Source organism: Herpailurus yagouaroundi, unplaced genomic scaffold, assembly GCF_014898765.1.
Source record: "Herpailurus yagouaroundi ecotype Mexico unplaced genomic scaffold, PumYag 166, whole genome shotgun sequence".
NCBI lineage: Eukaryota > Metazoa > Chordata > Mammalia > Carnivora > Felidae > Herpailurus > Herpailurus yagouaroundi.
The window spans coordinates 2,241,877-2,257,535 of record NW_024412407.1 but is presented as its reverse complement, the minus strand read 5'-3'; the positions used below and the strand labels follow the sequence as shown (position 1 = coordinate 2,257,535).

Genomic DNA, 15,659 nt, shown 5'->3' with positions numbered 1-15,659 from the left:
AGTCAGATGCTTAACTGACTGAGCCACCCAGGCATCCCAACAGCAAATATTTCATAGAAGAGTCAGTGGGTCAACACATATAAACATTGTTAAGATCACTCTGCTCTTGATAACACAGGAAGGGAATACACACAGACAGTGAGGGTGAGGGGGGGTGTCGAGGCCAGCAGCAAGGAGGAGGCTCAGAGGTCCTGGCCTAGCCGTTCCAGCTCATTGAGAAGGAAGTCCATATCGGCCCGGGTCAGTGCAGGGTTGGCCACAACCATACGGAAGAAGTTGCCCCGGGTCCCATGGGGCTGGTAGCCAATCATCATGGAGCCCTCCTTCACCATGCGCTCCTTGAGTACTGGGGCCACCTGTGGAAGGGGTGAAGGGAACTTCCAGCTACAGCCTCAGGTCAGGCTCCCCGAGATGTCTTTCCCTCTCACTCAACCACCTTCCAGAGGGAGTCCTCATTGCTCAGCTCCTGACCTTGGCCCCAGTTCACCTCTTCCACTGCATCCAACCTGCTTGGTCTTCTCTAGCTTCTGTATCATTTCCTACCTTACCTATCTCCAAGTTGTCACACAGGCCATTTTCTGCCAAATCCTGATTGTTCCCTGACTCCCAACACTGCTCTAGTCCAACATCTAGCCTTCATCGTCTTTAACACCTTCTTCTCTCTCTGAATTCCCGGAATGGTTGTGATCTGTACCTTGTGATCTACTGTGTAATTTACAAGATTGCATCAAACATATTGGTTTCAAATAGGTAACTCTAATTTTCGAAATCACTCCTCAAAGGCAAGAACATTCTTGTCCTTTCAGACCATCTGCAGCATCTAGTACCAATCTATCCTTAGGGACCAGGACATGACATATCTCCTTTCCTCTAGGAGGCCTGTCTGGACTGGCCTTATAGAGTTGTTCTGCCCCCAGCATCAGTGAATAAGGCCTCAAGCGTCTGTCCTGGGCCTGAGCACCCAGCAGAACTCCCACAGACTACGTACCGCACACTGGTGACTTCTCCCAGAACATCTCTCTCTGTCTTCCTTTTGCCTTCCAAAAACATACCTTATTCCCCATCCCCACCCCCACAGAAATGAGGACAAGCTGGTGACCTTTCACAGTTCACGTCCCCACCTCAGGAGCAAACTAGCAAAGGGACCTGCTATGCCATTCACAGCCAGCAGGGGGCAGACACACACCAGATGCCTCACCATTCCCTCAACTGAGCTAACCAGAGCCAGAAAAGAGAGAACCTACCTTAGCCAGCCTTTCACTGTAATCTGGATTCTCCTGCTTCCCCCGCAGGCTGGGGGGCACGAACCAGAAACACACGTTGACGAACTCAGGCTGGGAGGAATGAGGGAGGAGAAGGTGTGGGCTGTGGAAGGGGGGATGATCCCCTCTCACTGCCCCTCTTCTGCATCAGGGCTTTTTGTGTGGGACAGACTGGGGGCGGGGGGAGGGCGGGGGGGGGGGCAGAGGGATGCCAAAGAGCAGACTTGGTCATACCTCTATAACCAACTCAAATCCTTCTCGCTTTTTCAATTCCTCCACCAGGTACCTGGAAACAGAGAGGAAGAAATCACAAATGGAGGAGGAAAAAAGCAGAGATACAGGAACAGAAGAGACCCAGAGAATGGGCCAAGAGACCCTGAGGGCAAGAAAAATGTGAGGTGCAGGGGTGAAGGCGTGGGAGCAGGGGTGGGACAGGACAGGACTGGACAGGGACCCCGGGAGAGAGGAACCCAGACCGCCGCCACTCCTACCAGGCAAGGGCAAAGGCCCGGTCCACACGCCGCTCCAGCCCCTGCCCGCCCTGCGCCTTCCACATGAGCCACAGCTTCAGACAGTCCACACGGCGGCCGCACTGCACCACCTTGTCTCCGGTGTCCAGAGCCACGTCATAGAACTTGTCCTGCTGGAAGAGGTAGCTGGCCTGGGAGCCATGGCAGCGCCTGAGCAGGTTCTGTCGGTGGGGAGAGCAGGGGGGAGGACTGTCAGACCCCACCCTCCCCACCAAGGCTCCCTCTGGAGCCGCACAGGGGGGCTTCTTAGCTCAGCCCAACCCTCTGTCCCTGGCACCAGGCAGAACTCCTGAGATGGCTGCCAGCTGACTCAGGCCCCTTTCTCCGGGTGTTCTCCCAACACCCGGAGTTCTCCCCAAACTCGGCCCAGGAGCCCTTCAATTACAACCTCAAGCTGGACACATTTTCCTTTGCATGAAGATGCGCCGCAGTGGGGGCGGGGGTGGGGAAGAACTGCAGGGGATTCGGTGGTCGAAGCTACTCAGCTTCAGACGGGACGGTGAGAAGGACACAGCAAGGCCACGACCCTCTCTGACTTGGGACAGGGAGGAAGACAGAGGTCCAGGGTGAGAGGTAGGGTGAGGACAGGGGCGGGGCAGACCCACCGAGGTATCGCGGAGAAGAAGAGCTGAGCACTGCAGGCCTGCCGCGAGGAGTTTGTGGGGATTCCAGGCCACGGAGTCAGCCCTGGGGTGGGCACAGCAAAGCCGGATCAGCCGGCTCCTCCTCAAGCTGCCCAACCAGAGCCCCCCCACCCCCGCTGCTCCCCCTACTCTTCCACATCTCCAGTAAAGGGGCTTTAGTCTCATGTCAGCCCAGCAGTCTGCTCTCCAATCCCCCTTCCCCCAACCCCCTTCCCTCACTCCCATCGGAAGCTCCCTAGTCCAGGACTAGTCTCTGGAGCAAGGATTTGAACGGTGGGATTCAGGAAGTAGGTGGCCGTATGCACCTCTGGATCCCATCCAGGAGATGTCTATGTGTCTGTGACAACAGGACGCTCCCACCCCAGGCAGCCTGTGGAGCAAAAGGAATAACATGGGCCTTGGCCTTGGCTCGGCCCACCCCACCCTCAGGCCTCAGTCCCACTCACATCCACGTGGAGCCACAGCCCGTGACGCTGGCACACATCAGCAATTGCCTCCAGGGGGTCAAAGGCCCCCAGCACAGTAGTGCCAGAGGTAGCACTAACCAGGAATGGCACAGCGCCCTGTGGCAGAAAAACAGAGGGGAAAGAGGCTGTGAAGGTATCGCAAAAGCTTCCAGAGGGGCGCCTGGGTGGCTCAGTCGATCAAGCATCCAACCCTTGATATGGGCTCAGGTCGTGATCTCCTGGTTTGTGAGATGGAGCCCCTTGTCCGGCTCTGTGCTGACAGTGTGGAGCCTGCTTGGGGTTCTCTCTCCCTCTCTCTCTGCCCCTTCCCCACACACTCTCTCTCTCAAAATAAATAAATAAAAACATTTTTAAAAATTGGGGCGCCTGGGTGGCTCAGTCAGTTAAGTGTCCAGTTTTGGCTCAGGTCATGATTTCACAGCTTGTGAGCTCAAGCCCCATGTCGGGCTCTGTGCTGACAGCTCGGAACCTGGAGCCTGCTTTGGATTTTGTGACTCCTTCTCTTTCTCTCTGCCCCTCCCCTGCTTGTGCTCTCTCTCTCTCTCTCTCAAAAATAAACAAACATTAAGAGGAAAAAAAAAAAAAGCTACCCAGAGCCTGGTGACGAGGCCATCTCGAAACTCTTATTGCAATGCCTGACCTAGGCCCTTTCAACCTTACAAAATGTTACTGTCTTCCTTAATATCCAAGTGAGGACACCGAGATCCAGAGCTGTGAAGAAATTTACCCCCAAGCTGAAGCTCCAGAGATGGAATTCAATCCTAGGTCTATCTGCTGGTCTATTTCCAAAGCTCATATGCTTTCAGAAAATGTTAATGTCTTACTGGAAGATCAAAATGGTATTTATAAAATTCTAACACTACAAAAGTTGTGAAGAAATTGAATTTCTATTTAAAAAAATTTTTTTTAATGTTTATTTATTTTTGAGACAGAGAGAGACAGAGCATGAATTGGGGAGGGGCAGAGAGAGAGGGAGACACAGAATCTGAAACGGGCTCCAGGCTCTGAGCTGTCAGCACAGAGCCCGATGCAGGGCTCGAACTCACAGACCGCGAGATCACGACTTGAGCCGAAGTTGGACACTCAACCGATTGAGCCATCTAGGCGCCCCTGAATTTCTATTTTAAAAAAATACCACCAAGAAAAGCCCAGGCCTATATGGCTTCACTGATGAATTCTATAAAACATCTGAAAAAGAACTGATACCAGTTCTTCACAAAAAGTCCAAAAAACAGAAGAGGAACACTTCTGAATTCATCCTGTTACCAAAACCAGATAAAACATCACAAGAAAACCACAGGTGATATCTCTTTGAATATAGACACAAGACCTACAAAACACTAGCTAATCAAAATCAGCAATGTATAAGGGGCACCTGGGTGGTTCAGTCAGTTAGGCATCTGACTCTTGATTTCAGGTCGGATCATGATCTTGCAGTTCATGAGTTCGAGCCTCACGTGAGGCTCTCTGCCATCAGCACGGAGCCTGCTTTGGATCCTTGGTCTCCCTCTCTCTCTGCCCCTCCCACGCACTCTCTCTCTCCCAAAAATAAATTTAAAAACATTAAAAAAAATCAGCAACCTATAAAAAATTATACATTATGACAAAATTGATTTGTCCCAGGAGTTCAAGCTCAGAGTAGCACCCAAAAAACCAATTAATGTAATACAAGTATCAACAAAATAAAGGAAAAAAATACATCTCAATAGACACAGAAAAACATTCGGCAAAATCCAACACTCCTGCTTGATAAAACTACTCAACAAACTAGAAGGTGATGGGAATGTTCTCAACCTAATAGAGGGCAACTACAAAAAAAACCCAGCTAACATCGTACTCAATGCTAAAAGACTGAAAGCCTTCCCCCCATGATCAGGAACAAGACAAGGATGTCCACTCTCCCCACTTCTATTCAACATTATACTGAGGGTCTAGCAGGGCAATTAGGTAAGAAAATAAAATAAAAAGCATCCAGATTAGAAGGGAAGAAAGCAAAACTATCTCTACTTACAAATAACATAATATTGTATCTAGAAAGTCCTAAGGAATCCACTAGAAAAAAACTATTAATAAATGAATTCAGCAAGTTTTCAGGGTATAAGATCAATATTAAAAAGTCATCTGGGGGCGCCTGGGTGGCGCAGTTGGTTAAGCGTCCGACTTCAGCCAGGTCACGATCTCGCGGTCCGTGAGTTCGAGCCCCACATCAGGCTCTGGGCTGATGGCTCAGAGCCTGGAGCCTGTTTCCGATTCTGTGTCTCCCTCTCTCTCTGCCCCTCCCCCGTTCATGCTCTGTCTCTCTCTGTCCCAAAAATAAATAAAATGTTGAAAAAAAAAAATTTTTTTTTAAAAAGTCATCTGTATTTTTATATATTTTCAATGAACAATCCAAAAATAAAATTAAGAAAGCAATTTCACTTATAACACTAAGAGGAAAAAATACTTAGGAATAAATTTTAAAAAGTAGTACAAAACATATACTTTGAAAACTACAAAGCATTGTTAAAAGAAACCAAAGAATATCTAAATGGAAAGATATCCCATGTTCATAGATCTACCAATTGAACATAATCCCTATCAAAATCCCAGTTGGCTTCTTAGCAGAAATTGACAAGCTGATCCTAAAATGCATGTGGAAATTTAAGGGACCCAGAATAGCCAAAACCATCTGGAAAAAGAACAAAGTTGGAGGGCTCACCCATCTTCATTTCAAAACTTACTACAAAGCCACGTCAGTCAAGGCAATGTGGTCTATAGTATAGACGTGCAGATCAATGGAACAGAACTGAGAATCTGGAAATACCACCTCACATTTACTAAGGTCAACTGATTTTCATCAAGGATGTCAAGATACTGAGTTGGGGAAAAAATATTCTTTGCAACAAATGATGCTGGGACAACTGGATATCCACATGCAAAAGAAATTGTTGTCATACATAAAAATTAACTCATAATAAATTATAGAACTAAATGTAAAAGTTAAAAATATAAAACTCCTGGGGTGCCTGGCTGGCTCAGCCAGTAGCGCATGCATCTCTTCATCTCAAGGTCATGAGTTCAAGCCCCACATTGGGTGTAGAACTTACTTAAAAAAAAAAAAAAAAAAAAAAACTTGAGGCGCCTAGATGGCTCCGTCAGTTAAGCGTCCATCTTCAGCTCAGGTCATCATCTCACCGTTCCTGAGTTTGAGCCCCGCGTCGGACTCTGCTGACAGCTCTGAGCCTGGAGCCCACTTCAAATTCTGGGTCTCCCTCTCTCTCCGCCCCTCCACCACTTGCTCTCTCTGTCTTCCTCTTTTTCAAAAATAAATATTTAAAAAGTATTTTTAAAATCTTAAAAAATGTAAAACTCAGGTGGGCATGCCAAAAATAAAAATAAAAACAAATTTATAACTCTTAGATGAAAATATAGGAATAACTCTTCATGAGCTTGGGTTAGACAAAGCTTTTGTATACATGACACCAAAAGCACAAGCAACCGAAGAAAAATTAGATAAATTGGACCCCATCAAAATCTAAAACTTCTGGCTTCAAAGGACACCATCAAGGAGGTGACAAGATAACCCACAAGATGGAAGAAGCTATTTGCAAGTCACATATCTGATAAGGGACTTCTATCTAGAACAGATGAAGAACGCTTACAACTGAAAAACAAAAGACAACCTAATTAAAAACTGAGCAAAGGCTACAAATAGACACTTCTCCAAAGAAGTTCTACAAATGGCCAATAAGTATGTGGCAAAATGCTCAACATCATTAGTCATCAGGGAAATGCAAATCAAAACCACAGGGAGATAACACTTCACACCCACTAAAGTCAAAAAGAGAAAGTAAAAAATAAAAAACAAACAAACAAATAAACCAATTAAATAATGGGCAGGGGTGCCTGGGTAGCTCAGTCAGTGGAGTGTCTGACTTCAGCTTAGGTCATAATCTCGTGGGTTGTGGGTTTGAGCCCTACGTTGGGCTCACTGCTGTCAGCTCAGAGCTTGCTTGGGATTCTCTCTTTCTCTCTCTCTCTCTCTCTCTCTCTCTCTCTCTGCCTCTCCCCTGTACATGCTTTCTCTCTCTCAAATAATAATAATAATAATAATAATAATAATAATAATAAACATTAAAAAGAACTTTTTTTTTTTAATGGGCAGTGGGGGGACCTGGCTGGCTAAGTCAGTAGAGCATGCAATTCTTGATCTAGGGGTTGTAAGTTCAAGCCCCACATTGGGTGTAGAGAGTACTTAGAAATGAAATCATAGGGGTGCCTGGGCAGCTCAGTCAGCTGAGTGTTCAACTCTTGAGATTTCCATTCGGGTCATGATCCCAGGGCCGTGGGATCAAGCCCCACATCGGGTTCTGCACTAAGCAAGGAGCCTGCTTAGGATCCTCTTTCTCCCTCTGCCTCTGCCCTTTCCCCCACCACTGCACTTGTGCGCTCTCTCTCTCTCTCTCTCTCTCTCTAAATAAACAAAATAATAATAATAATTAAATTACATTTGGGCAGAGGACCTGAATAGACATTTTTTTCAAAGAAGACAAGCAGATGGCCAACAGACACATGAAAAGATGCTTAACATCATAAATCAACAGGTAAATGCAAATAAAAACCACAATGAGATCCCACTCATACCTCTCAGAAAGGCTAGAATCAAAAAGATACATAGAGATCTTGCCATTAGCAACAATGTGGATGGATGTAGAAGGTACAATGCTAAGTGAAATAAGTCAGATAGAAAAGACAAATACCATACAATTTCATTTATATGTGGGATCTAAAAAAAAAAAAAAAAACAAACCAAAAGAAAGAAAAGAGAAGAGAAGAGAAGAGAAGAGAAGAGAAGAGAAGAGAAGAAAAGGAAAGGAAAGGAAAGAAAAGAAAAGAAAAGAAAAGAAAAGAAAAGAAAAGAAAAGAAAAGAAAAGAAAAGAAAAGGAAAGAAAGGGCACCTGGGTGGCTCAGTTGGTTGAGCATCTGTCTTCGGCTCAGGTCATGATCTCGCAGTTTGACAAGTTCGAGCCCCGCATCAGACTCTGTGCTGACAGCTGAGAGCCTGGAGCCTGCTTCAGGTTCTGTGTCTCCCTCTCTTGCTCTCTGCCCCTCCCCCACTCATGCTCTGTCTCTCTCTACCTCAAAAATAAATAAAACATTAAAAAAATTTTTTTTAATAAAGAAAAGAGAAAAAAGAAAAGCAAAGCAAAGAAGAGAAGGGAAAAGAAAGGGACTCTTAAATACAGAAAACAAACTGGTGGTGGCCAGAAGGAAGGTGGGTGGAGACATGGGTGAAATAGATAAAGGGGATTCAGAGGTACAAACTTCCAGTAATAAAATAAAGAAGTCATGGAGATGAAAACACAGCATAGGCAATACAGGCAACAATATTGTAATAATGCATGGTGACAGATGGTGACTGCACTTATTGTTGTAAGCACTGAGTAATGTATAGAATTGTTGAATCACTACGTTGTACACCTCACAGTAATATAACGCTGTTAATTATACTTAAATTTAAACAAATGAGGCAAAAAAAAAGAGAGAAATAACAAGTGTTGTTGAGGATGTGGAGAAACTGGAACACTCACACCCTGCTGGTAGGACAGCTGGTGTAGCCACTTTGAAAAACTGGTGTAGCCACCTTGAAAAACAGTCTGGAGGCTCCTCAAAAGTTAAATACAGAGTTACTGTATGACTCAGCAATTCTGCTCCCGGTACATAACCGAGAGAAATGTAAACGTATGTTCATGCAAAAACTTGTACACAAATGTTCGGAGCAGGATTACTCGTAAGAGCCAAAAAGTGGAAACAACCCAAGTGTCCATCAACTGATGAGCAGATAAGCGAAATGTGGTCTATTCCATACAATGGAATATTATCCAGCAATCAAAAGAATGGAAGTACTGACACACGCCACAACAAGGATGAACCTTGAAGACGGGGTGCCAACTAAAAGAAGTTCATCACAAAAGACCGTGCATAGTGTAAGTCCATTTCCACGAGAAATCCAGAATAGGCAAATTCACAGAGACACAGAGGAGCTTAGTGTTGCCTAGTAGGAGGTTTGGGGAAAACGGGATTGACGGCTAAAGGGGGCAAGGTTTCTTTTTAGGGTGATGAAAATTTGCTAACATCTATTGTAGTGAATGTTGCACAACTCTGTTAAAAACCATTGAATTGCAGGGGTGCCTGGGTGGCTCAGTCAGTTAAGCGTCTGACTTCGAGTCAGATCATGATCTCACCATCCTTGAGTTCAAGCCTTGTGTCAGGCTCTGTGCGGACAGCTTGACCCGTGGAGCCGGTTGCAGATTCTGTGTCTCCCTCGCTCTCTGCCCTTCCCCCACTCACATTCGTGTGTGTGTCTCTCTCTCTTTTTTAAAAATATTTTTAAATTAAAAAAAATTTTTAATAAAAAATAAAGTATAACAAAATTTGTAGAGATAGTGCCACAAGGCAGAGCACAGGGAATCTAGTCAATGACACTGTAATAGTGTTGTTACGGTGACAGATGGTAGCTACACTTGTGAGTACAGCCTAACACAAACTCGTCAAATCGCTGCGTTGTACACTTAAAACGAGTGGAACATTGTGTGTCACCTATACTCAATTAAAAAATATATATATATGTCCATGCATGGGCAAAGCGTTTGAATGCTCAACTTACCAAGAAGCTATAAAGAGAGCAAAGAAGCACTTTATTTTTTTTTAATTTTTTTTTTAACGTTTTTATTTATTTTTGAGACAGAGAGAGACAGAGCATGAACAGGGCAGTGTCAGAGAGAGGGAGACACAGAATCTGAAACAGGCTCCAGGCTCTGAGCTGTCAGCCCAGAGCCCGACCCAGGGCTCGAACTCACGGACTGCGAGATCGTGACCTGAGCCGAAGTCGGCCGCTTAACCGACTGAGCCACCCAGGCGCCCCAAGAAGCACTTTAAAAGATACTCAACGTCATTATTTAAGGAAACTCGATCACAAAATGATATCACTACGTAGTTATTAGAATAGAAAACCAACAAAAACAAAATTAAAAACCCCGCCAAATAGAAAAAAAAAATTTTTTTTATAGAAAGTTCCAAAATGCCCTCCAAGGTGGCTGCAGTGATTCACACGGGCCCCCAGTCAGCGGGGAGTGCTGGGGCCTCCACATTTCCCACTGCTCGGAGCTGGCACAAGCCTCACCGCTAGCCGCCACAGCTTCCTGGGCTTCTCCCTGCACAGAGCCTCCCAGCTCACAGAAACCTTCCACGCTGCACTTAGGTTCCCCAGCATCTTCCTTCTGGTGCCACCCTGGAAATTCCACTCAGTGACTCAGGTCTGCTCCTGTCTCTTCGGGTCCAGTCCTGTCTATGGGTCTCGGCAAAGTCCCTGAGAGCAGCACAGAGTGTCCTCGCTCCCACTGATCACTTTAGCCCATGGGGGAGATGGGCACCAAGGTCAAGAAGAGGAAAGAACAGGGGCGCCTGGGTGGCTTGGTCGGTTAAGCGTCCGACTTCGGCTCAGGTCATGATCTCACGGTCCGTGAGTTCGAGCCCTGCGTTGGGCTCTGTGCTGACAGCGCAGAGCCTGGAGCCTGTTTCAGATTCTGTGTCTCCCTCTCTCTCTGCCCCTCCCCTGTTCATGCTCTGTCTCTCTCTGTCTCAAAAATAAACGTTAAAAAAAATTAAAAAAAAAAAAAAAGAAGAAGAAGAAGAGGAAAGAACAGTGCCTTCAGTAGGGAGAGCCCAGAGAAACTTCCAAGAAAAGACCAAGGGGTTCTGCTCCACTGTCCCAGCGCCCCTTATTCACTCACCTCAGCCTCAGCCAGACTGATCTGCCTCTCCAGATCCTCAGGCATCATTTTCCCTCTGGAAAAGAAAACTGAGTGGGTAAAGAAGTATTGGGTTTTCTCAGCTAGGAGGCAGACCTGTTGAGAACAGGGTAATGTGGGGTTCACTATGCAGAGGCCACAATGTTGATCTTTCCCTAAGGAGAGTGAGAGGATCTCAGGGGACAGGGCTAGAGACACTGGTAGACAGAAGTGGCAATCCTGTAGGAACGGCGGGGAGAAAAGCCCACTTGGGGCACGGGCCTGAGCCCAGAACTTCTGGCAGCAGCAAGGTACACTGTGCCACGCTGGGTCTGAGCTATGTGAACGGAAGGACCTTCACCTCTCATCTGTCTTGACTATCCAGACACTGTCGGTGCCAAGTCCCAGAAAAGCAGCTCCCTTCTTAATGGAGTAATGACACTGTGGAGAAATGCAGAGGGCGGATTAGGCTGGGGGCAAGAGGGCAGGGAGGATGGGGAAGGGAGAGACTGGAAGGGAGAGACTGGGGATGAGACCCCGTAGACCGGGGCTTCTCAAACATTCCTGTGCCCACAGATCACCAGGGTGTCTGGTTCCAATGCAGATTCAGATTCAGTATGTCTGGGCTGGGGCCTGAGATCCGGCATTTCGGACAAGCTCCCAGGTGATCCTGATTCTGCTGGTCCACAGACCACACTCTGAGTAGAAAGGGTGTGGACTATGTCCGCTGCACTCACTGTCCCTTCGCTACCTTCAGACAGAAGGCAAGGTGAACGGAAGCCTTTACTCAGCCCCTTGATTGGAAGGGAGCACCTCTGCCTGGGGGACAGGCTGGCCCCAGAAGAGATGGGTCTGGGCAGGCTGACTCAGCTGGCTGAAGATTAGAATCAGGAGGCCCAGGGTAGGTCTGAACCTCTTCCCACCTCCTTTGATGTGAAGAGCGCCAGGGGTGGCAGTCCCCGGAGGCCCCTCTGCTTGCAATCCGGGTAGCGCTGATAGCGGGCCAGGTTCATGGCATACATGTTGGAGATGGAGCCACCTGTCACGGGGAGAGTGGCAAGAGGGAGGAGCAGTGGGTCAAAACTGGAGCTTGCTGCCCCTGACCTCTCCACCCAGGAGAACTGATCAAAGAAGCACGAGACACTGGCTCCCAGGGCTCTGCAAATGGCCTGCTGACAACACAGAACAGCCCCAGGATCCGCAGATCCCCCTGACTACTCCCCTCCACGTCCTGGGCTGACCCGGGACGGTGCCTCCCCTCCGCAGAGCAGGCACTGGAGTGCTGATCCCATGGACTGTTTGGCAAACATGAGGATACAGAGGACTGGGCAGCTTCTCTCTGGTTTGGCCCAAGCCCAGCTGGAGAGGAAACAAGGAGGAGTCACCCCTCCCTGCACAGAGCATGAGAATAGTGGGAGAGGAGGAACCCTCAAAAAGAGGCTTCTTCCTTCTCACATACCAGGGCAGAAGACCCCATCCCCAGAGCTCCAGCCCACCAGGGCCCGGAGTTTCTTCAGCACCTCTTCTTCCATGAGTACGAACACCGGGGCAATTTCATAAGTGTACCTGCCAGGAGAGGGAGGGATGAGAAGGGAAAAGAGGAGGGAGGGCTGGCCAGGTCAGACTCTCAGAGGAGTAGAAAAAGGAGGTGGAGACACTGAGTGAGGAAAGGCCCAAAGGGAGGAATGAGCTGGTGACAAAGAGCCAGAGAAGCAAGAATGAGGAAAAACTGGGGTCAGGAGGCATGCGAAAGCTGGGAGAAAGGGAGCCCAACGGGTACAAGGAGAAAAACTGCCAGTAGAGATGCCAGGAAACAGGGGGCAGGGGGTGGGGAGCAAAACCATTCTCCTCCTTCCCCCAGGGCTATGTCTCCCCGAAACCCAATCCTTTGGAGGGTGGGGGAAGCGGCCTTGGGAAGACTCACTGGCTGGTGTTGAGGCTCTCAGTGATAACGCGCCCGGCCAGAGAGTGGGGATCCAACCCTGAGAAGAGCTGGTTGAAGAAGTGCGGGTGACCTGGACAAGGGGGGCGGGGAGCTCAGAGTGGAGTTGCTGGGGCGAACTCCGGCCACTCCTCCCGCCACGACCCAGGACCCACAGGTCTTCACGCTATAGCGGATCACCGCCCGGCACCGCGCCAGGATCTGCTCTGGTGCCTCGCCCTGGCTGCGCAACTCCAGATCCAGAAGCCGCTTCAGCTCCTCTGGCTCCTTCCACTCGCAGACCTAGCAAGAGAAGCAGGGGATTCTGGGGGCCCGTGGACACTCCACCGACTGGCTGCCCAAGCCACATCTCAACTTGCACTGAAAACGAGTTAGAAATATTTCCAAGGCAACTCATGAACCAGGGTAAAGACGGTGTGACCCAGGATAGAATCCCTGAGGCACCCAGTGAGACAGTGATGAATTCTGGGGAGAAGCCTGGTGGGAGGAGGACAGTTCTGAGCCAGGTGTGGTGCGCGGCAGGAGGAGGGGGAAAGGACCCACCTTCTCCGAAGCACTGGTCCCTTTCCGAATGACCTCATCCACCACAATCCCAAACACATCCCGGAGCAAGGCTTCGGCAGCCATCGGGTCCCCATCAAGGGAGAAGAGTGGTTTTGAGTCAGCCATCAGGATAAAATCTGTGAGCAAAGCAGGAGTTATTCCCTACTCAGCCTGTGTACTCCACTTGGAACTGACCAGCGAGAATCCCAACCCCCATAACAGGCCTATGGCCCGAGTCCTGCAGCCCAGTCCCAGCCTTCACTGTACAGACAAGGGCAAGTGAGGGCCCAGGGAGAAAGTCAGTAGCAACAGCAGGAAAGTTAGTGGTGAGCAGGTGGAAACTCGTGGCCACAGCCCACGCAAGGCAAAGATGAGAGGCGTACCTTTCCACTCAGGTCTCCGTTCAAGTGAGCCAGAGGCAGGGCACACAACTAACTTTGAGAGTGTTAGGACCAGGACAGCAGAGGGGGTGACGTATAGGCAGCAGTCACATGACCATGAGATCACTCTCATGACCCTTGCCCCGAAGAGAACTTACAGATTTGGGACAGGGACAGCGGGTTAAGTCCCTGAATAATCATTAGCTAACAAGAAGAAGGGGGAGATGAGATGAAAGGCAAAACATTAACATCAGGGTTAAGAGAACAGCCAGCAGGACTAGAGAGTGAGAGGGCTGAAGTGGGACCTGGCTGCGACCACCACGACCACAGGGAGGACGTGGGGAATGTTCAGCAGGGAGATGAGGGCAGCCGGGGCAGGAAACCGCCGCAGGTGACCCTGGAGACCGAGGGGGGGGGGGGGAGCCTGAGAGAGAGAGACAGGTGGAGGTGAAATGGTTTATCTTTTTGCATCCCAACCCCCAGAGGCTTTCCAGACCCATCCTGATTTCCAAAGTCCTCTCCTAGAGCGGGAAGAAAAAGGGGTTATGTTGAGGAAGCATTTTGTTAAACAAGTGTCATCCTGTGCCCCGCAGGCTGAGAGTGCTCAATACACAGAAAGCAGTTGTTTGAAGTGAGCACCAACTGTGTTCACGACAGGGTGCTGGGGACTGAGAAAGTCCCCCTGTCTCCTGGGAGGACACAGATGCACCTGCAACAGTCACAGCCCAGGGCAGGCTGGATGCGGCCCCCAAGGGCTATTGAGGAAAAGAGGAGATGGGTGGAGGCTGAAGGCTGGGGAAGATGTGTAGTGGGACCGGGGCTGAATCTTGAAAGTGGGCAGGAGAAATGGGATTGGCGAAAGTGGGGGGTGGGGGTGGGGAGAGGCATTCGGGGACAGGGGGCTGCCATGAGCTAACATGGGAAAAGAGTACGGAAGGTCAGTGAAGGCGCCAGGCTGGCTGGAGGGAGGTCTGCAAAGATGATATGGGAGCAAAGGCAGGGTGGGCAGGGCTGCATGATGATGGGGAGGCTTGAGTGCCACCTAGGCCCAAGGATCTGGATTTTATCCTGCAGAAAACAGGAGGCCATTGAAAGACTCTGTGGCATGGAATAATGTGATGAAAGTGACGCTCAGAAGACCAGTATATGGCACAGGGTTGCAGAATTAACAGGGCGTTGCTGTAAACCAGGCAAGAAGTGATCCACATTTGAATAAGGGTGGCGTGGGTAGGAAAGGATAAAGGAATGAGGAGGTCAGCCCAAAGTGCTGATGAACTGCTAGAACAGAAAGCAGATTCAAGAGTCAGGGTACAGCTAAAGCCTTGTGATGGGCTCCATTCCCCATGGGAGAGAATGTTCGGAGAGATGGTCAAGGAGAGAGGGGAAATCCAAGGCTTAGGAACCCTCGCCCCAAATGAGGGGGCGAGAGGATCCAGGAAACATGAAGAGGAACCTTCCTCAAAGTGGGCTGCTCTGATATAATCTGTCAACAGCTGCTGGAACCCTGCCCTAGTTGAAAACACAGGTTCAAGGGACCGTAGTGGTCCCACCCTTAAACTTTCCCTCAGCAGACTGGGTTTGGGGAAAATAGGAGAGCTGACCCAGGCCTTGCGAATGAAAGAGTCAATCCTTCATCAATGTCACTTTGGCTCTCCTGACAGGTGGCAGCTGTGGGGTGTTTGGGTGGAGAGACTTGAGGGAGAGAAGCAGAGAAAGACAGCACTTACTACATGCCACACTCTGTACTTAATATGTATTATCATCATCTTTGCAACTGTTTAGGGTAAGTTTATTACCCACATTTAAATTTTTTTTAATTTTATTTTTGAGAGGGGGGTAGGGACAGAGAGAGAGAGAAGGAGACACAGAATCTGAAGCAGGCTTCAGGCTCTGAGCTGTCAACACAGAGCCTGACACAGGGCTCGAACCCACAAGCAGTGAGATCATGGCCTGAGCCAAAATCAGACCCTTGACCAAATGAGACACCCAGGTGCCCCTATTACCAACATTTAAAGGTGAGGAAGAGGTACCTCTAAGATTCCAGAGGTACTATGTATATCACTTGTTGAGATCACGCAGCCGGCATGTGGCCAAGCTGGGTCTGAACCCACGTGTGTCAGG

The 15,659-nt window shown here is 48.9% G+C and overlaps 1 protein-coding gene across 1 annotated transcript; it reads right to left on the bottom strand.

The window, feature by feature from the left end:
• Positions 1-13: 13 nt before the first annotated feature.
• CSAD (cysteine sulfinic acid decarboxylase) lies at positions 14-15,391 on the bottom strand. Its single transcript, XM_040487992.1, has 15 exons — positions 13,542-15,391; positions 13,159-13,295; positions 12,771-12,897; positions 12,598-12,688; positions 12,133-12,239; positions 11,597-11,712; positions 11,035-11,114; positions 10,677-10,731; positions 2,883-2,999; positions 2,742-2,806; positions 2,398-2,479; positions 1,754-1,953; positions 1,497-1,548; positions 1,245-1,334; positions 14-356 (listed from the first exon to the last, which is right to left on the bottom strand). Exons 1-15 carry the CDS (start codon positions 13,669-13,671, stop codon positions 183-185), a joined length of 1,623 nt encoding a protein of 540 aa, XP_040343926.1. The 5' UTR covers positions 13,672-15,391; the 3' UTR covers positions 14-182.
• Positions 15,392-15,659: the final 268 nt, after the last annotated feature.

Coding starts and splice junctions, on each gene's coding strand:
- CSAD (XM_040487992.1), bottom strand. CDS start 13,671: ATGAGAGTGATCTCATGGTCATGTGACTGCTGCCTATACGTCACCCCC. Junction 2,480..2,741: donor CTCCTGGATGGGATCCAGAG/GTGCATACGGCC, acceptor TGCCCACCCCAG/GGCTGACTCCGTGGCCTGGA. Junction 1,549..1,753: donor CGGGCCTTTGCCCTTGCCTG/GTAGGAGTGGCG, acceptor CTCTGTTTCCAG/GTACCTGGTGGAGGAATTGA.